Source organism: Nansenia antarctica (assembly GCF_963989245.1).
Source record: "Nansenia antarctica genome assembly, chromosome: 18".
NCBI classification, from domain to species: domain Eukaryota; kingdom Metazoa; phylum Chordata; class Actinopteri; order Argentiniformes; family Microstomatidae; genus Nansenia; species Nansenia antarctica.
The window spans coordinates 9,757,723-9,776,836 of record NC_137691.1 but is presented as its reverse complement, the minus strand read 5'-3'; the positions used below and the strand labels follow the sequence as shown (position 1 = coordinate 9,776,836).

The 19,114-nt window shown below is 42.2% G+C and overlaps 2 protein-coding genes across 4 annotated transcripts in view; one reads left to right on the top strand and one right to left on the bottom strand.

Annotated features, from left to right (window-relative positions):
* Positions 1-19,114, bottom strand: part of mmp24 (matrix metallopeptidase 24) — a gene marked incomplete at both ends in the record, with an annotated part of 367,122 nt that overhangs the window by 181,847 nt on the left and 166,161 nt on the right. The gene's annotated exons all lie outside the window — the stretch shown is intronic.
* sdc4 (syndecan 4) lies at positions 1,557-17,657 on the top strand. The gene is made up of 5 exons (XM_080548331.1): positions 1,557-1,801; positions 13,683-13,896; positions 14,018-14,076; positions 14,201-14,387; positions 15,835-17,657. Exons 1-5 carry the CDS (start codon positions 1,742-1,744, stop codon positions 15,984-15,986), a joined length of 672 nt encoding a protein of 223 aa, XP_080404457.1. The 5' UTR covers positions 1,557-1,741; the 3' UTR covers positions 15,987-17,657.

Here is a 19,114-nt window from a genome sequence, read left to right as displayed (position 1 = left end):
AAACCTGGCCCTGCATTCACAAAGTTACTTATTAACATATTGACTGTTGAGCTGAAAATATTCCATAATACATGGGGCAATACTGGATGTGAGAAAACAATCGTAAGACATGGAGCCATTCAGAATCAGCTCATCACTTGACCTTTCAATTCCCCCGAGGTGATAACATGCTAAACTGGAAAACCAGTTTACGGTTTTCAGTTTTACAGTACGGGAAACCATAGGGGATTTGTAGCCTATGGCTTTCTGCTTGGTTTCCAAACAGCCCACAGCAGAGACAGATGGTATGATTAGAAGATAAGATATGACACAGATATCAGATATATATACATGTCATGTGGTGAGTAGTTGTCAATAACCAACCACAGTAGGCATACCATCCCCCCCCAGCCTAGTCTCTAGGAGAGCCACATTCAGAGAGGGATCGTCAACAAAATGTGTCATCTAAATTTAGAGAACGAGACAACACACAGGTGTGGTGGAACCTGACCTTTCAGGTAAAGGATGTGGGGATTTCCAACCATCACTTCCCTTTACCAGGACAGGTAAACTGCAGTAGGTGCACTTCAGAGAAAGGGAAATTGAAGAAGTGATATGGTAAAGTCCGGGGGAAAGTATGGGCTTGACGTTTAAAAAGTCTGTACTTCACAAACTGCAGAATGTAAACAGAAATGGACTTTGTATGCTGTGCTGGGGCGGGGTCAGGCCTGTTCCAGGCGTGATTGAATAAGGTTTCAGCAAATAGAGTACAGTATCGCATAATGACATTTCTCCCTCATCTCCCTCAGAGAACCAGGGTGACATACCGTAGCAAATCAACATAAAATTGACAAACATGTTTATTGTAGGAGACTAGGAGTGCACTCAGTGGGCAATACAGTCTAATCTCTTGTTAGACACACGGCGCAGCCCACACCACAATGGGAGTGTCGTAAAGACTGCTTACCGGAAGATTACGTCAGAGCAAAAATTCCATGACCAGGTATAGTACCGGTAGTCCCTTTCGTTTTACTGTAAATGTAAATTGGGTTTTCTTTTCTATATGTTTCTATGACACGAATCAAAACAATACAATAAAGGAGGGGAACAAAAAACAAAAGAACGGAGCATAGAAATCTATAATAATCGAATTAGAATCGTGATTTATTTTCTTTAAACAATTTTCAATAATACATTTTCAGTTTTCTTTTTTTTTCTTTTTACGAAAATGACCAGTAATAATTATCATCATTAGGCCTGTCTTCATAATCTGTTGTCTTTGACAACTTATTCAGCACAAGTAAACAAATCCAATATCAAACCAATGCAAACAATGAAACAGATCGGAGGGCTGGAGGGGGAGAACGCGTCGAGTCTCTCGCAGAGCTTTACCGTAAATGACGAAAGGAAACAGACCATTCCTATTGGTCGTCGTCCCGGAGGGGGCGGGGTATATCCAGAAACAGACCATTCCTATTGGTTGTCGTCCCAGAGGGGGCGGGGTATACTCAGCAAAATATAACGAGATCAAACTGAAGTCTTTGCGATAGTAGTCGATCTGGGACTGAAGTGAAGGATATAAAAAAAGTTACGTAAGATCAAAACAGGTGACAAAGGTGAATTATCAACGTGAACGTGTTTTAGAAAGTACAGTAACAGTACGTCTTCCGAAGAGTCCATACATAGCTACATTTTTTTATTCCACGCTTCGTTCTCAAGTTACCAATACCTGTTTTTATTGAAGAAACCATTCAGGAGAATCATGCACGTCAACAACATATACATCTTGTTTTTCTTAGTTGCTTCGGTCGTTTCTGAGTCGGTAAGTTGCTCGTTTTCATTGTATAAACTTGATGTTTTCAGTCAAACACAGTAAAGCACATTAATACATTTGAGGTAATATGCGTAGTTCGCTGATTATGGCTAACGCGTTAGCCTCCATGTGGATCCTTTTATTCGAGGGCTACTAGGGTTATCATGGCTTCTACACAAACCACTGCTGCTTCACTTGACTTTACACTGCAGAAGTTAGTTCTCAAAAGAAGAGAAAACAGCAATAACATGAGGGGAATGTTACTTAAAATAAGCGAAAATATCTGCCAACAGAACAGGAAAATGTACTTGCCAGGGATTGTCTTAAAACAAGTAAATAAATATATCTTAGAACTAGTGCAGTGAGTCAGACAAAAAACAAGCATATATTGCCTTGATTTAAGATATTTCATCTGACTTAGATTTACTTTTTGCAGTGTACATAGCCAATAATAGTGTCTTCAGGCAGCTAACGCTAGCTTGCTAACTAACGTACCCCTACTAGCCAAACTGGACGAACTAGCTAAGTGTAGCGAACTGGCTGTGCTACTTTTTATTTAGTAGCTAAACTGTTCTTTCATTGTCATTAAATTAGGTACACCCCTACTAGCATTGCTTTTGTGGCCTCAGACAGTCCTTCACACCCGAGAACCCTGTGGCATGGTTTCACTGGTTCAGATTTATACAGCGAGCATTAAGCATTTTCTTGTTCGCTGGCGAGCTATACGGTTTTTAGGGGAGATTTAGGGGAGCTAGTTCCTAGCGTAACTGTGTACCACTCACTCTGGGGGGGCCTGGGGGGTCTTTCATCAACGTAGCTAAAGGGAAATCCAGGCTTATTTAGTAAATCTCGTGAAAAAAAACAAGCCTGGATTTTCCCTTTCCCGTTGATGGAATACCCCCCAGGATGCGGGTGGGTTGAGACTCAATAATCTCTTTTTTTTATTTTTTATTTTTTATTTTTACAAATAATCATTTTGAGTACAGCGCCCAAATTATGATATATGACTACTCTCAGAATGCCGATGTAATTGAGTGTTGGGTTGTGTTGGTTTTGACAACTCTTGAATCGTCAAGGCTGTCCAGAATAGGCCTTCAGGTGTACTTTCTTGTGCAATTTCTGGGTCATGTGTTGTTGACTACTGCCACCACACCTCTCACCCAGCCCATAGGGGGAGCAGCAGCACATAGCAGATGGTCCATAGATCCTAATCTGCTGAATCTGAATACAGATCTAAATCTTTACTAAACTCTCTTCACACTCTGCTTGGAGCACTCAATGCATGAGTGATCTGAACTTTTAGTTTTTTAAATATTCTAATAGGGCTGTGGGAGTAACCGTATTCCAGTGCCTGGAGCAGTGTTTTGATGCGAGTGCTTTCAGCCCTCCGAGGGAGTAAATGTGGTAGTCAGCACACACAGGAACACAGCTCCTCCTCACCCAGGTTTCAGCAGCATGGCTCTCACTTGCTGGCCAACTGTTGAATCTGTTACATTCCTCAAAACCTCAGCGCTTGCCCCTCTTTCATTTTTTCCCTTCTTTAGCATTTTCTCCTGTGGAATGTGACCCCTGCTGACCTTGACCGGCCCTCTTTGGGATTTTACACACTTGGAGGGATCTAAATGGCTGGGGTCCTTTCATTAGCAACTTCCCAGCTAGTGGGCCCACAGCCCTGGCTTAGATGGGCCTACACTCCACTAACATGCGCCTCCACTCTCTCACCAAACATGCCCTCTGATCATTTGTGCGGCGTGCCTTTTCTTTGTCCTTCTTCTCCGTCTTCCTTTGATGATTACTAAGCCTAACTATGAAAACCATGTGTCTTTTCATTCAACTGAACTTGGATGGTGGAATGTCTGTTTTGAGTCTTAAGCTTAGCTTAATTGATGCTATATTCCAGTCTAACAATGGACGCAATATACTCTTAATGTTTTTTTGTTTTGTATGGCAAGTTAAGTGACATTGGTCTTGATAGCCACTGTGAACATTACATTATATAAGTGTATCTGCTGTTGCTATTGCTGGGCCCTCAGAGGTTTGTAAGCCCTGGCTATGTCTTGTTGGAATGTAGGTTTTGAATTAAGCGTGAGATCATTTGCACGAGAATGAGGCTGTTTTTTTAAAGACCTTTTTTTGCCTGATGGGCTGAATTGAATGGCCAGTGAAAGGCGGTGGAGAGACCATGATAAATAGTTTCACCAGGATGCAATAATGGTTTCTGCATTGCTGTCCACTGGCCTATAAAATCCCTTTTGGAGGATGGAATGTTGGCACTGAGAGAAGGGGGTTTTGTCCACTGCTTGTATAAAGAGTAAATACATTTTCCCCCCCTCTTCCCCTGCACTGGCAGGTGAATGTCATTTCGGTCTAGCATATTATGACTTAAGCGCATCTCCAGGTTTTTCTTCTTGGAAGGAGATCTTGTTGGTTTGTGGCGGACTTGGAAATGAAATAAGGCTTTCACAGAACATGGAATTTGAACCACAGCGTGTTTAGTTTCCTTTGGGAAATGTATAGTCCAGCCCCTGGGCCTAGCTCTTTATTTTGCCCTGTCATTGTTGTTCCAGGCTATAGCCCTATATGTCTGGGAACAACACCCAACTCCTGAGTCTCCTTACAGTTTGGAACAGTTAGCCTACTCATGTTCTCAGTTCTACGGCAATATCATCAACAACTTGATCAGCGCTTTCTGCATGCATATTAGCTAAATTCAAAATCCATATCTCAATCAACCAGAATGTTGATGTCCAGAATACAATCCTACAAATGATGCTGTTTGCATGGTTTAGCTTGATCTTAAATATAATATATATTTACTCATTGAATAAACGACTCACTCTAAGCCTCCATCGTTGTGTTTCTCTGATGAAGTTGCTGCAAAGAGGTGCATATCAATCAAAAAACTAATTCAGTTTTTCCTTCAGGTTTTATTCCCTTTTCGACAATACCGGCCTGTAGTGGAGGGAGTGTTTTTGGATTGTAACATCCAGTGAAATTGCGATCACATTCTCCTATCACACAGTTAAATTCAAACCAGATCTGCTAATCTCAAATTCTCCAGACCTCTAAAAGTGGCGTGAGAACAATGTGTTTTGGAGCTATGGCTACGTGAGACTAGGCCTACCACCGAACAGCTGCTCCAATAGAACAGTGGCTCTTTGATATGTGTGGGGTCTTCTCTTAAATAGACCAGTAGCTTGATCAGTACCCCTGTGTGATCACATCTGAGGACAGGAACACTTGAGGCCTAGATTACACTTTTAATCTCAAATGTGAAGGATACATGATTAACTCATTGCCAGAGCAGAACAGGGGAGCAAAACGGCATCATCTATTTGGAACTGAAGTCAAGTTAGGAGTGCTATCACTATGTAGGCCCAGCTACTTTACTTAACTAGCCCACAGGAGTCCAATAGCTATGTAGCTGCTGAGCAAGTCCACGTAAGAATACAATGGCTGTGTAGCTACTTAAACCCCTTTCACACATACGAGCCTTCCCAGTAGATTCCATGGAATTTACCTGGTACGGTGTGGTGTGAACGCGATTGACCAGGGAAATTCGATCAGGCTTTTTCCCTGGTCGGGACAATTGCAGTGGTTGGCAACCAGAAAGTGCAGTGGGTATTCTAACATGTATGTTTTAAGAATGCTTCACAGTGAATTTTTGTATGGTTTTGCAAATGAGATATAACTGTGTCTAAAAAAAATCATTCAGTAGATCAAACAGTATCACAAGTTAGATTAAACAGTGAGCTTGTATTAATATGCAGTGCACTAAACATGTACAATTCTCATTTGGCATAGTACAAACAACTGTGCCAAAGAAATAAATGTTTCTCTATTTATCAATGGGGATCGTTTCAGGCCATTATTGAGATGGATTTTAAGCATTTATTATGAAAACTGCTAAAAAGGAATTCTGTTTAATGAAAAAAAAAGAATCCGTCTGTCCTCAATATAAATGAAATGTCTGTTTTCACTCAATCCCCTTTCCCCACTACATTACCCACCATAAACATAATTTTTCGACCGTCGACGAGGAGGAGGCGGTTGATGCCAACAGAGAAGGCATAGTGCCGCGACCATGTATAACTTTCTGGTGACGGTCAGTCACACTGGTGCTCTCAAATCAGTAGGCCTATTCCAGGTGGCACAGACAAATATTAAGGAGCGTGTGCAAGCAATCTGGTTGCCACTTCGAACGCTGTCGGTGGTGAGCTAGCCTAAACAATAAGACTTGAATGATTGTACAAACACAGGCACAAACATTGAGCTGAGCTGTTCTGTTCTGGCATTTTACAAATGTGAAATCTCAGTTTCTTTATGCTGGTTAGTAGGGTGTGTCCGTCTCGTCATATCACGTTGTCTGCTCGCTTAGCTTTTGAGCTGCTTGCCAAGCTGAAAGAGAGATGGGTTAGGGCAAGGGAGGAGGAGGAGGAGGGAACATTGTACAGTACACGGCTCTGATCCAATCATTGCAGCAGGCACATCGCACACATGTCCCATTCCTTTACAGACAGCTAAACCAATGGGCCAACAGAGTAGACCTAATTGTTTTGGAAAGGAATCTTATCCGATTACAGATGATATCAAGGAATTATCGGATTATGATTGTATCCGTTAAATGCCATATCTGGGTTTAGAAGTAGGGAGGGCTACCTAATCACGAGTGATTCTAAATCACCTCTGCTACAATCCCCCCCCCCCCCCAAGGAGAGATCCGCCATGCTGGGTGCCCGTGGCCTTTTCTCACTTGTTAGAAAGTCGAGTCCTCTCCTCTGTCCTCCACTCGCTTCCTTCTCAAGAAACATGGGATGAACTCAGATCTTCTATAATGTGTTTGGATTAGGAAGTGGGGCTAAATCGTATGGAAATACAATAGATGCAGTGGGAATCCCAAAGATTGTGTCGCATGTGTAAAAATCACATCGCTCACATCACATGTATTTTTGTAGAAGTTTTGCTATGAGACTATGGCGGGACAAATTACACCACGTCGGGCCACCCCAGTCTAGGTAATTAATGGGACCAGCCTGTCGTGGTACAAAGGTCATGTGGTCTCAGAAGTCATTGACAGGACTACCTCATCGCAAGTACAGTGACCAAATCACCACCTCAACACAATATTTACAATGGTTGTTTACAATGCAACATAATCAGTTGGCCATGATGACTAGGCTACATTTGAGGGCAGGATAGTGGCAAAAGGAGATACAGGACGTGTTCATTTAGAAATGTAGGCCTACTACTTCTGTCAATGGGAAATTGAATCAACGCACCCAACCTGTTCCATTTCCTAGCGCCTTTGATCAGCATTATGACAAGTTAAGCCACTGTCCTGCTGAACCGTTCTATGGGACATTCAGAGCGACAACCATCTCATCCTTGTGTTGTATGCCTCCATTGTGGTGCTTCTTTATGAACAGGGGCAGGGCTGCTTCAGCGTGGATCAGATGGACCTAGTTGGAAACAGTGTGCTATAGATAGGGTGTAGGTGCAAGGAATCTGCAGCTCTCTCGCCAGCGAGAAAGCCAAGGGGCCCACAGCGGAGCTGCCCCCTCTGGTCAGCCCACCCTTGTGTGCGTAGGCCAGCGAGGCCTACAGTATTGGATGGTAAAGGGGGCCCACGACGGAGCTGTTTTCTGAATAGCGAGCCCTGGTGTGCTGCCTGAGAGGCAGCGGGGCCCACCACAGAGCTGTGACAGAGCCGATTGGTTAACGTGGGCAGCAGGGGGAAGAGGGAGGCAAGACGTGTGTGTGTGTGTGTGACCTGAAAGTCCACCAGTCACGCCACTGATGGCCCTTCCCTGTGTTAGGACTTCAGGTGGCAGGGGGTAGGATCCTTGGATATGGCCTTTACATAGGATACTGTATTCGTACTCTTTAGATTTCCAACTGTCTCAATGTAAGTGCATTTTAACATGCCCTTCTGAGTAATTGGCTTATGGTTAAAGAATTAGCCAATTAGTTTCTGTTGCATCCCATTGAGGTAGGTAATCACTCTGTGTTATAAGATGTATCTACACAGTGCTACAACCCTATAACCCAGTGTGGCTTCTTTTGACTGTGCGCCATGATTAGGCTAAATGATAGTTCTACCTGCGTACTAATGTAGGTAAAACTCCCCCATCAATTTTCATGGCATTTCCTGTATTTTGGCCACTCCGTTACTATCCACTACCACCCTCTGAGCTGTGGAATATACGTATGATGCACGTCACAATTATCGGATCTTTAATTGAGGTGTCTCAACACTGTGGAGACTGTCGGAATGAAACAGATGCCTGGCCGTCGGTTAGCATGCGTGCGTGCGTACGTCTGAGTGTGTGTGGTTCGCTGAGTAAGGGTAAGGCAGGGGGGCTTGTGTCCCTGAGTAAGGGTAAGGCAGGGCTTAGCTACCACGTTAAGTGATTATGCTCTTCAGGAGTCAATGGCATTATCAGCCTGTATAGAGGACTGCCTGACATTCTTTGGTTCAACTTGTGGGGGAGGAAAGTTAACCTTCAACCTTCAAACTCTTCTTTGGGGAGCTAGAAAACATGCCTACTTCAGATGAGAGCATGAAGTCATACGACATCCATATGCTGCTGTTTAGGCTTTGCTTTCCCGTCTCTACTATATTGGCTAGATCAGGGTGTCAAATTCAAACTTACTGAGGGCCAGGCTGAGGTTTGTGAATAAAATCTGGGGCCAGATATTTAGTACAATGATATCGAAGAAATATAAGTAGGCTAGTAACTATTAAATAAATAAAAATTGCATGGATGCACAGACATTATCAAATAACCATCGAATATTATGCTTTTTCCATGTTTGTGTGTAATTCTTACTGGCAAAACTGATTAATAAAGCAAAATAGTATTTATCAAGTGCTGAGCAATGCTTTGGTATAAAATGTAATCTTTACTAGCACTCGATGATCCACTTGTTGGAGTGCTTAGGTGGCGTAGCGGACTAAGCGTTGACCACGTAACCGCAGGGTTCTCGATTCTGGCCGCGGACATATCCTGCATGTCAGCCCTTCTCTCTCTCTCACCCATCTTTCCTGTCATATCTCTACTATCTCTATCACAATAAAAAGAAAAAATATGAGTGGGACTGCCCCACTCAGAAAGAAAAAAAACACTTGTTCCTGTGGATACCCAACTTCACATGTAGTGAGTAATCAACAGATTTTTGGGGGGCATTATCAACATATGATTGCGCTTTAGAGTAAAACAAAGCACGCAACTGTCGCGTCTATCTTTTCATGGCAACTGTACATTGTGATTTACAAGAGATATTAACCTAATATTATTACTTGGTTAAATTTTGCAATTGATCCGCGGTACATATGCCTGCCGAACCGTGGGGGGGGCGATCCGTACGGATCAGCCGTGATCCGTTACACTCCTAGAGAAGGGTGGTTTCACAGGTCTGTTCACCAGGTGTCAATTCACGAATGTGGTTTGGTGATTCCTTATTAGCTGCTGCATATTAGTTTGAATAAGCTACAATTCATAAGAGATGTCCAAAATGGTGGCCTGGATCTTCTGTGGTCAGAGGCACCTGGACTGTTGATCACGGGTAAATGTTCTTCTGTTGCATTAGCTTGAAGTTTTTAGTTCCCACCCACAAGGTCTGGAATTTTCCATTGGCTTCATTTAACTTTCACTAGAAGATATTCAAACAAACACTGAAACCCCTTATTTTCTCTGATTCTCCAATAGCTTGACTCCACAACAACACAGCCAAACCACTGCTGCTGCTGCTTGCTGTTCATGTTGCCCTCTTGTCAGTGTACACGTGCATGAAGGAATGCACCGCGGCTGTTCATCATAGGTATATCAGAGCTGTGTGTTTTGTAGCCTATATGGGTATGTGATTGTGTGAACACCAGTAGTAGGGAGAGTCTGGGTGTTTTTCACCCACGTTGTGCTTGTTCTTTTGCCTCCACCACCGAGTATTCCTCAGATCTGATAAGCTCTCTTGTTTGACATCAACTCCACAGAGAGGAGAGTTGTGGAGATGTGGAGATCAACCAATCATTTCTCTGAATCATCGTCTGATTGTTTTGCTAAGAGTGGCCCAGCTTGTTGAGACCTGTCTCCATAGGCTGTATGAAGCTTAGCAGTGTGGAGCTAGCATCTCAGCCAAGAGCCACGGGCAGTGTGGAGCTACTGTCGAGCAGCAGTGCGTTAGAGCCACACTTTTTAAGCCTTTGAAGCTTTTTTTTTTTTAATGATTCACCTGGTGAATGAATGAGGGTACTGGCTTGTCACAGCATGCCACATTAGGATTCATTCGGTTTGAAGTGAACGGTTATGACGGTAACAACAACGGTTTAAGCCAAATTCTGAACAGATAATAGATCATTTTGAAGCTTCTAACTACAACAGTGGCGTTCAGTTCCCTTCCCCTAGTCGCACTGACGCTAAAGAGGGGATTAACCGCAAACCACATTATTTAAAACGAAGTAGCCTAGGCCTATTTCAGTTAAACCGCTGGAAGCCTTAGCCACCGACGGCTTTACAATAGCAGCCAACTCTTAAAATGAAGACTTTTTTAAAAACTCAGATAGTCAATAGTCTAGACTAATCATGTGATGTCACAAAGTGGCTGTGGTGCAGAGGCACAATTCTAAAATGTGTCGTTTATTTTTTATAAATGGAAGGTTGTAATGTTTAACTGAAACTCTTATACCTTATCTCTGGGCTTTTCTAAGCATTCGGAGTCTCCCAGCAGCCTTGAGCAGCCATCCAGAACTGATGGAAACCTCCCTAACCCTCCTCGGCCCAGGATCAACAATGAATAATGCATGACTGTTTCTTTAACCACAGACAGACGGCCCACATATTTTGGCCGGCCGAGTCAGGTGTTATCCAACTGGCAGACCCTGTCTGGTGTCTTGTTTCGCAGTCAGTCGGCGCTAACGGCTAACCCAAGCCAGTGTGATGAGATCTGACATGGGCCTTAGTACAGGGCCCATGGACTTAAACCCTACAAACACGCTGACTACCTGAGGAATCCTCTCCTCGCACTCTAGGCGTGGTGATTTTAGCTCTCCCTTCTGTTTGCTAACATGTTATGGGGTTGGAACAATTGCCTTGTTATTTCATTCGCTGTGCTTTCTTGGCAAATGGTCAAGGAGATTGTGTTAATGTGATTGATTGCCATTAGACTATGTTAAAACGGCTCATGATTAGCTTTGTTTTGGAAAGCCAACACTACACCTGTCGGTGGGGTTTGTTCAAGAGGATTAAGTGGATTAGGTCCTTGGGGGACATTCTGGTTTATTTAGGGGTTCCTGGACTGTTTTAGCCTTTCAGATACAGATTCCAGATTGAATCATCAACTACGAGTTAGCGGATGTTAGCTTAGAAGGGCTTGTCTGCTATACAAAAGACCAACCTACCAAGCTAATGATGGTGTGATGCATTAGTTTGTCTGAAACGAGTCACTCCCTACCGTACATGAGTCAGGAAAGACCACTCGAGTCACTTCCTGTGTGTAATATAATGAGAATGCACATGTTTTTCAATGTCACTGGTTAAAAAGAAGAAGAAAAAAAACGAAGACAGCTAGAAAAAACTGGTTGGACTTAAAGACCCCTCCAGGGTGGTGAAAATCTTTGTGTGTCACATGTTGTTGTGGTAATCTGTGACAGTGGGTAGCAACAACCCCCCATCTGTGGTCAGTGGAACAATGGGTGAACAGTGACCAAGCAGCTCCTTCAACATTGTTGGGGTTAATAAACTTTCCATCCTTTTTTATAGTATTGTTAGAATTTAGAAATTACAAATAGACCGCTAACTAGAAGGTAGATCCCCCCCCCCTAGGCTACTATTTAGGAGGACACAAACGCACAGATATCTTTCTTCCAACACAGGTTGTTAATCAAAAATAGATATTTTTCTCTTCAACATAGGAGTCCTGCCCTTTAAAATGCTAGTCACGCTGAACAGTAACCAGATAACTTACAGTGACCTGTAGCCTACATTGTGTCCCAGTATATTAAATCCAAACCTACAGACCTTTCATTGTACTATTTAGACAACATAGGGCACTCATTGAACTATAGAGACACATTGTTACAGTATTAGACAATTATCATGAAATATTATTGTTGTCGATTTTCTAAATGTTTTAAATTATTAGAAGAGGTTACCCAAAAAGGTTTGGAGAACCGGTCTGCCATTGTTGTCCACTGAGTTCTTTCCATACCAGACATTAATATGTACGCAGCGGGTCTCAGTTGTTCAGTTTCTGATGAAGGCAGTCATTATGGGAATTTTACAATAGAGGCTTAGATTGGCAGAGAGCACATTAATTAAGAGTAATTACACAGATGATTACACAGATCTGGTGTAAAAACTATTAAACTGCATTTATATGCATTAATAACTGGCTCCTGATTTGATCCTGAATATATATATATTTCTAGGTTTAGCAGCAACAGCTGTGCCAGTTAAAACATGACATTTTGTGTTTGGTAAATAACGTTAATTTCAGGTAACACGTGTCATTTACAATTTCGTTGCGCCTGAATTGGCTTTATGCTGGCATCTCTAAGACCCCGCTTCCTTTAGACTGCGCCATGACATGCTAGGATTTTTATTGTGACATTTCACTCGATCATCTTCTAAAACCCTCTTATCTTTTGGACCTGGTCAAGATTACAGCTCTATCAAACCATAATAAAATAAACCCTCGTGTGTTATTGCTGTTATACAACAGTTTTACAACGACAGCAAGAATTATGGCGATAAGTAGGCTATTTCTCCTGGAGCTTCTCTTCATGATAAATTGCATTGGTTTCTTCCCTCCACCGTCGTTAGGACTGCCGATTTGTTTCTGATTGGGAAATGCGTGGCGAAATATGATTAGCATGATAATCAAAGCTGATGCATTCGCAACTCAACATTGGAAACATTGCATTTCACATCATGAATCATGCTGACCTAGCAAAAAAAAAAGCTACGTAAAATCATCTTTACTGGCAGGTGAAGTGCATTTTGTACGAGTTTTTCTTGTCGCATTGTGCGCAGTGATCAGTCGAATATAGCAGTTAAGAGTTGTTGCTGTTGTTTATTGTTATTTGAGCACAGCTGGAATGCACCTTATGAACCTGGAATCTGGTTGTGCCAATAGTATAACAGACATTAAAACATAGAATACATTATAGCACGTGTACACTAAAACTATACCTACCATAAAGACATGGTTATCAAGAAACCAACGTAGCCTGTGTCAGGAAACAGCTACACACCTCCACTCGGGTTGGCAGGGTTAGTAACTATTGCCCTGTATAAGTGTTCTGAATTCATGACTTTGTAGTTGAAATTGCCCCCACTAAACGAGTATTCAGCATCACAAAGCTGGCTTGAGATACAGCTAGGGAGAAGAACAGGAAGATACCGGCTGTGTGCTCCTATTGTCTTACACTAGTCTTCAGCCCTCAACCGTTCCCTCTTGATCTTTGGTTTTACTGTTAAAATGCCTTTGCCACAAATTTATCTCCCTTAGTTTTTCATTCATCTTGCCTGTAAAGTGCACTGTGATGTTGTTATATAGTCATTTTCTCCTTGAAATTCATGATTCTATAGAAGATTAGATTTTTCAAATAAAGCAACCCTATGAATGAATGAATGGACTTTATTGTCATTGCTACAGTACAGGTACCAAACAACGAAATTTAGGAGGGGTGGCTCCCCTGGTGTTAGGAAAGGGAGAAAAAAAAAAAACTTTAAAAAAAAAATCACAAGAAGGGAAGGAGCTGGTTTACATAAATAAAGGCTATGTACACAATCCACTGTACTATACTGTACAGATAGACGACTAGGGTCTATGCACAGTATCTGTCCGTACCAGTAGTACATTGCCTCTAAGAACTGTCCATTCTGACCAGCAGGTGAGGGAGACGGAGACATGGATGCCTATGAAGACCACCCAGACAGCGGAGGTATCGCAACATGACCTGGTCTCATCTGGAGACTCCCTCAACGGATCAGACTTTGGCTTCCCAGATGACAACGAGGAAGACGATGACGAGGGCCCGTTCTACGACGATGATGATGACGAAGACTATAACGACGAAGACATCTTCTCTGGCTCTGGAGATGGAGGTAAGTTCTAGAAGAAATAAGCAGCGTAGAGTTTTTAGATGTTTTTTTTTATTACGGAATGTTATTTATATCTTTGAAATGTCATTATAATGTTAACCATTGTTATGTTTTCTCTCCATAGTACCAAGTGTTACAATCAAAAACGACAAACCTACAGACAACACCATGCCGTCATCAACGGTGAGATTTCTCTCTTGACTACTTAATGAGAGTTGATCCAATTCAGAATGTGTTTTTTGTCATAGATGTAATCATAGATTGGTGTTATAACCATATCCCTATCACCCCTGTTGTTTCTCCATAGCCCAACATTAACGACAACAAGATTCCAGATCTGGACGATAGGCCCAAACCCACGGTCAATGAGATTGAGCTGGTCCAGAAGAACGAGGTGCCAGTGCGGGCAGCGCCCCAGCCAGAGGAGCCATCCAATGTCCTGATGTCCCACGCAGGAGACGAGAGCGTTTTCAACAAGACAGAGGTCCTTGCAGGTGAGACAACCACATAGTTAATCTTTTGTAACAGAAGTCTGTAAAAAGGTAGTTAAAGAGGCATACAACACACTCTGATTTGCTCGCCACGAAGTTCATAATTCAGTACACTTTAGTCAGCCAGCTTGAGCAGCAAGTAGCCAGAGCGAGAATTTCAAAGTTGGGAATCGCATGAATTTAAAAAAAGTACAAGAATTACTTTAAAAGGAAGCAGGAACTTGCCGCAGTGAGTTCAACTTTCAAGATTCTCCACGGTATGACACATTATTTGACTCGCATCTAACAGTATCCGCTATGAATCCAAAATGGGACAAATTGATCAAATAATAAACTTGCCTCCATACTTCGTCCTGAGAAACCAGTTCTGGAACTATCAACCAGCGCTTGGGTAGTTTGCTTTAATATTGCAGTCAATATAGAACTAACGACCAGAGAACGCCTTAAATTGCACTTGACAACTAGTTTTAGTAAATGTAGCAGCACGTTTAGTTGAAAATGTTATGGTTTGGGAGTTCATCTTTAACGCTGTATAAAAAAACACTGTGGCTACAACCACGTCAGACCACACATTTTGAATGAAAGGGTAGATTGCCAAAGATGGCTGTAGTTATCTACTCGTATTATGGGATGGTTTCGAAAAAAATATCCAATGCATCATTACACCTTCTTTTTTCTGTACAGGTGAAACGATAAGTCGATCATGAACACATTTTTTACTTTCACATTTCACACCTTAATTTCCCCTCGGGGATCATTAAAGTATTTATATCTATTTTACGAGATCACCACTGAAATGATAGGTTGTGACTCACGCTGTCCTGAACTCAAGACATGTGTAAACAAAACCAGCAAGTTAGCCAACTCTGCAAAAAGAACTCTGCATCGACAATACACTGGCTGGCTACAACATCCGTATCTAACACATCGATGTTTCATGTGTACATTAATCAGGTATTGATTATAGGGCAGTTATATGGTATATCCTAGTGTGATCTAGCCTTTCCTTTGTTCATTTACAAATGTGCCACCTTCACTTTAAGCCTTCATCAGAGAATAGGCTCGCTTGTTGAAAGCGTATTTAACATAAAATAGGCAGCCTCTAGGAGGTCAATTCACTTTCACTGGTAGTTGGGGCAGTGAACCGACAATGGCTAGGTCCCTAGGTGGGACATCGTTGTTGCTCATTCACATGAAGGAAAAAAAATGTTTTGGACTGGCATCCCTTCCATTAATTAACCAATCACAATCGAGTAAGAGGCTTCTCTCCTTCCTGCCAAACACGCACACACTTATCTAGCGTGACGGAGAAACTCTAAAATCGCAAAAAAACAACAACTCCGCTCTCGGTTGAGCGAGAAGCGTGTAGCCCGCTGCTTCAGCTTGCTTGTCTGTTCTCAGCCATACTCCATATGTGAAGTCTTACGAGGTTCTGCTTGTTGTCTTTCAGCTGTGATTACGGGCGGAGCCGTGACGCTGCTCTTGGCAGTCCTCCTCATCCTCCTGCTCATCTACCGCATGAAGAAGAAGGACGAGGGCAGTTACGACCTGGGGAAGAAGCCCATCTATAAGAAGGCTCCGACCACAGAGATCTACGCCTAGAAAGGCTAGTCCTTAAGCCTGATCTCCCCCCCCTCTCCCTGTTGTCGGGCCAGTGGCCCCCCCCCCCCCCCAGGCCAGTGCCCGCCCCCCCCCTCCCAGTGCCTATCAGACACCACCCTCTCCTCATACCTTCTGCATACCTACTGTACAGCCAGGAAGACTCTGTGAGAGAGAGACAACCATCTAACACTAAGACTGCTTCCACCTCTTTCAACACCAGTTCTATACGGTTCCGTTTTCCAATTTGAAGCCATTCAACTGTGCGTTTGTCTTCATTTTACAAGGCAGAGAATGTGAGAGGACCATGTCAGCTGTCAAAACAGTGTGGTACAGAATGTTTTATTTTTTTCTTCCCCCCACACATTTGCCCATGTATAAATAATAACCTGTCAATTGAGAAGTGCAGAGAGTCTGCTGCTGTGAGGGATGTACAACTCCCCACTCCTACCTGGCCCTCTTTATCACATACTTCTGCTCAGCCAGGTCACATGGTACAAATATGAATATTTATTTTCCTTCCCCTGACGCTGAACCTATAGGTTTTCATACTGGTGTCTATACTGGTGCTACATGAATCTGTGTTACTGTAGCATTTCCTTTGAACTTTTCGTTTTAAGAATCCCTGTGCAGTGAAATTGTGGCAGTTATTTTTTCCATTTAAAAAAAGACAAAAAAGACAAAAAAAAGTGAAAAATGAACTACTTAAGTATGTGAATTTCTGATTGATAAAAATAACTGTGCTGGAGACCCTCAGCATAGCAGAATGGCCGACATTTGGACCCTCCAAGGGTGTGTGTGAGTTTATTTGGATGAGACTCAAATCTACATGTTGTTGCTGGAAGATAGGAAGACACGCCCACATTCCACACACAAACCACTCAATCATGTGTAAAAGAGCAACATGACAACAACATGTTAGATACCTAGCTAGTGATCTCTTATAAGTCATGTCAGGCCTTACCTTGGAGTGCTTTTTCCACTACACTGTTTGAACAGGTTTATGGCATCTTGCTGTTGTCACTGCACATGCTGTTAGCTTCCAGGGATGTGTACATAGCCATTGGAATAAAATGTTCAACTTGGTACTTAGCCATTTCTTGGCAGACGTTTATTTACCAAATATTTAAATGCCAAATAGTTTTTGTTTTTTTTATCTTCCCAGTTTTTTCCAGTGTAACATGATTACTGTAAATGCTTGGAATTAATGGTTTCTTCAAGCCTAAGAAGCCCATTTGGGAAACATGTTTTAACTACCAATGCTAGTACTAACTTCTTTGTCTGTTTTCAGTGTTTTTTTAGTAGATTTCTTGTTCAATTTTGGTATTAATTTAACTGTCAAATATTTTATTGCCTTTCAGGTTGGGGCTCCCCCTCTAAGCTGTTGTATATGTGATACATTTTATATACACTAGTTCAAGATTTTCAGAAGCAAATAGTTTTGAAACAGTTGTTTTGTTTTTCTAAGAGTTTCTATATCTTGTAGACCTTTTTGAAGCGGTATGTATTTATGTTCTGTAGAAGGATTGCTATGTCGTCATATGCATGGGGATTAATCTGCTGCTTTTTATCACAACAAGAGATGTGAATCACCAATCGAGTGGAGAAGTCAATGAATCATTGGTTTCTGCATGCAGGTTCTGATTTATTTGAAAATAAAGCTATTTTTATGCACATTAACATGTTCAATGGTTGGATTAGTCTGGTCTTTTTCAGCACTTTTAACTGTTTCGCATCTTGCCTTCTCTTTGGTAGGCTGAAAAACTGCAATAGTCAGGGTTCCCACGGGTCCTTGAAATCCTTGAAAGTCTGAGAATTTGAGGGAAAAAAAATCTTCTTAAAAGGTCTTAAACGTTTTTTAAAATAGGCACGGGTCATTGAAAGTGCTTGAATTCCTCTCTCTAAATTTTTTTTTTTTTATTCAGAAATGTTTTGCTTAGCTTGTCAACTAGTGAATACGTCTCTGTAGTTAGAACACTCATCTAGTGTTCACACATTCAAGCCTCTCTTTTTAATTATTGTCTGAGCGGATAGTTCCTATTATATAAATTCTCATCTAGATCGGTCTCAAACTATGCCGTGTTGGGTCCTTGAATTTGAGGGAATTGAGTCTTGAAAGGTGCTTGAACTTGATGATTCAGAAGGTGTGGGAACCCTGAATAGTAAATTATCTTCTCAGATATTCAGTTTGTATGTTGTACAATCACATGCCATGTATGAGCACACACAGTCTCCCTCCAAGAATGGCTACAGCCATGTGGCCATTTTAGTTGATGTTATTAGGCCATCTACATAATGGAGTTTCATTCCACCTGAGCTTGTTAACAGTAGTGTACAGAACACACTCCTGACATCTGACACAGCAGCTCCATGATATGACACTGATATGATAATACCCTGCCTCTCCCAGCCTCTGGAGATGGTGAGAGAAATTCCCAGTAAAGTTGGTTGTGAGGGCTGTTTTGTGCTCGGTGTTAACCACCAGTGAGGTGTGTGTGTGTGTGTGTGTGTGTGTGTGTGTGTGTGTGTGTGTGTGTGTGTGTGTGTGTGTGTGTGTGTGTGTGTGTGTGTGTGTGTGTGTGTGTGTGTGTGTGTGTGTGTGTGTGTGTGTGTGTGTGTGTGTGTGTGTGTGTGTGTGTGTGTGTGTGTGTGTGTGTGTGTGTGTGTGTGTGTGTGTGTGTGTGTGTGTGTGTGTGTGTGTGTGTGTGTGTGTGTGTGTGTGTGTGTGTGTGTGTGTGTGTGTGTGTGTGTGTGTGTGTGTGTGTGTGTGTGTGTGTGTGTGTGTGTGTGTGTGTGTGTGTGTGTGTGTGTGTGTGTGTGTGTGTGTGTGTGTGTGTGTCAGCGAGGTGGATTACAGTTGTGTGTGTTGACTACCAGAGAGGTTTGTTGACACCCAGACAGAACAGGGAGGCATGTTGCTGCCTGTTGGTGCTACTGGGAACCACATACTGTATTCATGTCAAACATACTACTCACCTACTAGTACTCACATTCATGCTTTACACCAGCTAGTACAAACTACTTTGTGTGGGAAGGTGAGAGATTCAGTGATTTGGGGTTTATGAATTGAAATGTTCTTCATCAAAGTTAGGGTAATTTTATCTTCAAAAAGCAGTATCAGTATCATCTTA

Bases quoted from the DNA above. Each gene is read 5' to 3' on its own strand.
- sdc4 (XM_080548331.1), top strand. From the start codon at position 1,742: ATGCACGTCAACAACATATACATCTTGTTTTTCTTAGTTGCTTCGGTC. The intron at 13,897-14,017 runs GTAAGTTCTAGA...TTCTCTCCATAG, and splicing joins CTCTGGCTCTGGAGATGGAG to TACCAAGTGTTACAATCAAA. The intron at 14,077-14,200 runs GTGAGATTTCTC...GTTTCTCCATAG, and splicing joins ACACCATGCCGTCATCAACG to CCCAACATTAACGACAACAA.